The sequence below is a fragment of the Cynara cardunculus genome, assembly GCF_001531365.2.
Source record: "Cynara cardunculus var. scolymus isolate 2C chromosome LG 8, CcrdV1, whole genome shotgun sequence".
In the NCBI taxonomy this organism is placed as follows: domain Eukaryota; kingdom Viridiplantae; phylum Streptophyta; class Magnoliopsida; order Asterales; family Asteraceae; genus Cynara; species Cynara cardunculus.
Window position 1 is genome coordinate 21,153,605 of NC_037535.1, and position 5,466 is coordinate 21,159,070.

The 5,466-nt window shown below is 32.4% G+C and overlaps 1 protein-coding gene across 1 annotated transcript; it reads right to left on the reverse strand.

Moving 5' to 3' along the window:
• Window positions 1-1,569: 1,569 nt before the first annotated feature.
• Window positions 1,570-4,974, reverse strand: LOC112516299 (transcription factor bHLH95-like). Its single transcript, XM_025123316.1, has 3 exons — window positions 4,747-4,974; window positions 1,890-2,312; window positions 1,570-1,677 (listed from the first exon to the last, which is right to left on the reverse strand). Exons 1-3 carry the CDS (start codon window positions 4,972-4,974, stop codon window positions 1,570-1,572), a joined length of 759 nt encoding a protein of 252 aa, XP_024979084.1.
• Window positions 4,975-5,466: the final 492 nt, after the last annotated feature.

The following is a 5,466-nucleotide window of genomic DNA, read 5'->3' on the forward strand; positions in this document are numbered from 1 at the left end:
GCATGTGCAACCCTTGCTACATGTGTAAGTATGTTTTGCCATTCTAGTGTGATAACCTGCCGCTTTCATATATGGTTTAAATTGTTGTCTTTTCGGTGTGAACTATTGTGTTATCGGGAATTCACTAGACCAAAAGGTCTAACCCTAGCTTTTTCAGAAGTCGAAAACCTTTTCAAGGGAAGGGGAAATGTGATCCTCGTGGCTAGTCGCCTTAAACTTGACTTGTTTTCTATAATAAATCTCAGTAGTATTATTTTTTCGCTGCAACTGATCATGAGATAGATTGGACGTGATGACCCTATTTTAGTATTTGTGCTTGCCAGTCTGGGCAATCATTATGATACTGTTATTTTGGAACTGTGGTTGCTACATGTAACCAAAATGTAATCCGATGTACATTGTTATCTTTCTAAATAGAGCTCCAAGGAGGGCTCCAGTTGTTAATCTAGATTTACAGGAAAAGGTATCGATGAATAAAGAATTTGGATAATATATGGATAGCGAATAGAATTAATTACTCTTTGTACGTTATATTTTGACACATTTGGAGCCTATGGGTATCATAAAATTTAGTCGAGGATAATTCAAAGTACACATACAAGATATACATACAAAATTAAGAGCAATAACACAGAGATGTTGCATTTTAAATGAGATTGATGACCCATTAAATAAGTAGTTCTTCACGAGTTGACTTGGACGTCAAGTAGTTATTAGTTTGTGGATAAGATCAGTTATCAAATTAATAACTACCGACGGATAAAATAAATAATGATTATTGCACCAAAGTTCAGAAGACGACTTGTCTGTTAACTTAAACAATAAAACCTTAACGATCTCAAGTAAATCACAAGTACATCAAAATATTTGATGACACTAGAAACCACCAATACCCATTTGTGGTTGAGCCATTACCTCATTAACACAAGGTAACAAAGCCTCCTGGACTGCCCCGTATCCGGCCTTGGCGTACAATCGTTCCGGCGCCACGCCTCCCCCACACACCGGCGTGCAACCTCCCATGGTCAAGACTAAATATGGCATGTAGGTGTTTCTAATCAATTGTTAATTAGGAAGCTGTGATGATCAATTCTACAACAATATCTATATATATATATATATATATAGGGTTGGATTCACGTAAGAACAAGGGTTTTTCGTGAGACCCGTAAGAACAATTCTCAATGATATATATTTGGAATTAATGATCAATTCCAACACAATCATACTCCTCAAAATGCATTAATATAACGTTGGATTTTGTCTATATACTGCTTAAATGAACACATGTAACACTAAACTTTCATAAATTCATAGTTTATCATAAAGACAACGAACGAAGACGACACATAAACAGCACGACAAAACACATGAAATGGTCTTTACGATGACGGAAAAAACTTAACGCAATGCGAAAACTAAAATTCTGGAAAGCAAACCAAGAATTAAACCCGACTAAAGAGAATCCATCAAATAAGACATGATATTATAAAGCATCGGGATCGACCTTGAATAGTACTACGCTGTTTCTATCCAAAAGATAACAATGGCTGATCACACCTTCGTTCCTTAATTCTCGAGCTTTTCAAAGTTAATCCAGAGCACGATCTGCTCCACCGCTTTCTTATACATCTCTTCATAAGGAAATCCTTCAGCAAACTCAGGAGGTACATTAGCCTAATTATCAGCATACATAGAACCAAAATATGGAGTTAGAATCACATAAAGAGGTCTATTAGGACACTTAGAAATTGGGAATGTCCTATAAACCCGATTTTGTTGTAGTGTCATGTTGGTTATATATATATATATATATATATGTATGTATATATATATAGATCATCATCATCAATAATGGTATTATAATTAAGGAATGAGAAATGACTTACACGAACATGAATCATGTACATGGTCTTAGCATCATCAGAAGAGATTTGAGCAGAAACAATGTCGTGATTATGATTCTTCAAGATGAAACAAATGGTAGTGAAAAGGCCAGGTTTTTTCAAGGAGCAGATGCTGATATGGGCATCGGTGCCACACATGCTTATGGTGACATTAGGCGATGTCCATGTTTCGAAAACGTTTAACGAACCCTGCTGCTGCTGCTGCTGCTGGTTAACTAACAAGGGTTCATCACCATTGTTATTAATGACTGGATTTTGCGATGGAACAGTGGGTACGACAGCAGTAGCATCATTGGGTACATGACCTTGAAGCCTCTCCACCTTCTGTTTTTGAAGATTTTGGAGGGTTTGCTCCAAGAATTTGATGGACTCCATGGCCGCTTTCACGATTGTGGCTTTATCTGCCTGATCAGTATGTATAGAACATTGTGAGAAGGGATATTTTGAATCATTTATTTTTTTAAAGATATTTTGGATCTTCATCTTTGGATTAATTCTAATTGAAAAGAACCACTAGATCAAAGACTAACAAGATAACTAGATCGATTCCCTTCTAAAGTATATGATTTATTTTGTGATAAAAAGTGATCAAGGGTATAAATCTTTTTTACGATTCTTACTTTAACTTTTATTCTCACACGATCCTTCATCTCATTTGTAAATGGTATAAATATATTCAAATAGAAAAATTATAAATGATCAACTCATAATGACATTCAAGACATGAATGGGTGTATTTTCTTTATGTATTTTAGGATATCTGTTCGTTTATTTATATGTAATTAATATTTTCTTGAAGAGATTAATTAAGAAATGTTAGTAATTATGCATACTCATACAAAATATTTCATATGTAAACATGTGAACTAAATCTTGAATTTGTTTTGAATATACATATATATAAGTATTAATTAACTGTAATATATATATAGAGAGAGAAAGAGAGAGGTGAGCTATTATGCAACATTTATATTTGTACAACATTTACGTTTGTACAACCAATACAATTCAATCTCAATCGTCAATTTAATTTAATGAATATGTGATTTAATAAAAGTTTTGATTGTTTCCTAATATAAAGTATTGATCATAATTAATGAACCATAATCATCTTCCATAAATATTCAAATCATAATAAATAAACTCTCATCATTTTCATAAATATCTCAATTGATTGGGTTGCAATAGTTGTACAAATGTGATGGGTTGTATCTGAAACATATATATATATATATATATATATATATATATATAGAGAGAGAGAGAGAGAGAGGGGTGAGTTATTATACAACCCTTTACATTTGTACAACCATTACAACTCAATCTCAACCGTCCATTTAATTTGATTAATATGTGATTTCATAAAAGTTTTGATTATTTTCTAATATAAAATATTGATCATACTTAATGAACACTATTCATCTTCCATAAATATTCAAATCATAATAAATGAACTCTMATTATTTCTATAAATATCTTAATTAATTGAGTTGCATTGGTTGTACAATTGGACATGGTTGCATTTGAAATATACTATATATTATATATAGGGGCCTATTCAAGGGAGAACTGAGTTGTTTGTGGTAACTGTGAGAACCAATATTAACCACAAATCAATAGATAAATTAGGAAATTTATAAATTTGGTAATTTTAAATTAAAATTTTAATGCAAGGATATTTTTGGTATTTTAAAATTCTCCTCTCTCCTCTCTTCTCTCTCCGGCCTCCGGCCACCGTCCTCCGGTGATACCACTATGATACCACTGTGATACCTAAAAATATTGACTCTGTTAAACAAAAGATACATTGTGATACCTAATCATATATAAGATGCATAGTGATACCACTGTGTTACATCTTCGATCGACCATACAAACGACATCAATGTGATACCCAAGCACATATATGATACATTGTGATACCATTGTAGTATCACCGGAGGACGGAGGACGGTGACCGGTGGACGGTGGCCGGAGAGAGAAGAGAGGAGGGAGGAAAATTTTAAAATACCAAAAATATCCTTGTATTAATATTTTAATTCAAAATTGCCAAAATTATAAATTTCTTAATTTATCTATTAATTTGTGGTTAATATTGGTTCTCACAGTTACCACAAACTAATTAGTTCTCATTTGATTAGGCCCCTATATATATATATATATATATATATATATATATTATTTGTTGTATATATGTTATCAATTGCTTGATGACTTAGCCTTTTGGCAACAAGCTAAGCATTCTTTTGAGAAAATAAGATTGTTTAAACTTATTTAGTTTTTGTGAAAAAAATCTGTTTCCTAATCCATACTTCATATCTAAAATTCGAAAAACAAAAACTAATGCGAGTAGAAAATAAGATTTCCATGTTTAAACAAGAGAAAAACATAAACAAACATAAAATAACAAACAAGAATTTGAAGCAGATTAAGATAAAATATATATATATATATATATACATAGAAGATATATTCACTGATCATGAAAATTATATATATATATATATATATATATATATGATTTCATGACTGCAATTGTCATTCCATTTCTTGGAAAAAAAACAAGAATTTAAATTTATGAGCGNCATTCCATTTCTTGGAAAAAAAACAAGAATTTAAATTTATGAGCGGTGTTTAATAATTTTCATGATCAGTGAATATAGCTTATATATATATATATATATATATATATATGTATATATATATATATATGTATGTATAATCTTTAAGTATGATTTGAGATGGTTATATATAAGTTTGATCTATTTTAACATTAAAAGAAAACCAAATAGAAATAGAAAAGGAGATGTAGGGATGTATATACACTTAATTTTGGTACCTTAGGCTCAGTTGGGAGATTGGGGAGCAAGGCACGAAGATCGGCATACAATTTAGCCATTTTCCTTGTTCTTCCCCTCTCTCTTGACACTCGTATTTCATGTTTGAGTCTCTTGTGATCCATTATTTCAGCACCCTGATCAGCATTTTCGCCATCGATCATGACCCCTTTTCCTTTCGTTAGTTTCTGAACGACGCCACCATCATTACTCACCGCCGCTTTAGCCATTGTAGATGTGTTCGAGAAAGCTCGCTACAGACGGAACTGAGAAACTGTCTGAATGAAGATCTGTATGGCGAAATGGTCTTATATATTTGAGAACGAGGCAGTGAATATTAAAAGAGAGATGTTGGTTTTCTATGGATCATTCTTAGATGGCACACAGAATATTATTAAAATAAAAATAAAATAAAAAAACTAATTAAAGTTTCAGCTCCCTCGTCACTTTAGAACACAAAATGACTGATTAAGAGGTCGTATACATGTGTTTATACATGCCTGCAAAGTTCAACATACACAAAAAGACACATCCAATCGAAGGGTCCATCGTAATCTACATGACGTTCGATATTGCAGTCGTGTAAAGCTCAAATCTAGTGTAGTATACCACAAGGGTGGTGTCTGATTGGTTTGTGCTTGACTCTAAAGGTTAAAAGTACCAGATTCAAATCCAATGAAGAATAAAAATCCCCTTTGTGGCCACGGAGGTTCAAATGCGGT

What these genes read in the sequence shown, in the direction of transcription:
- LOC112516299 (XM_025123316.1), bottom strand. Translation starts at nt 4,974, where the DNA reads ATGGCTAAAGCGGCGGTGAGTAATGATGGTGGCGTCGTTCAGAAACTA. An exon ending in ATCTCCCAACTGAGCCTAAG is followed by an intron (nt 2,313 to 4,746) that starts GTACCAAAATTA and finishes CATACTGATCAG; the next exon opens with GCAGATAAAGCCACAATCGT. An exon ending in TGTACATGATTCATGTTCGT is followed by an intron (nt 1,678 to 1,889) that starts GTAAGTCATTTC and finishes GCTGATAATTAG; the next exon opens with GCTAATGTACCTCCTGAGTT.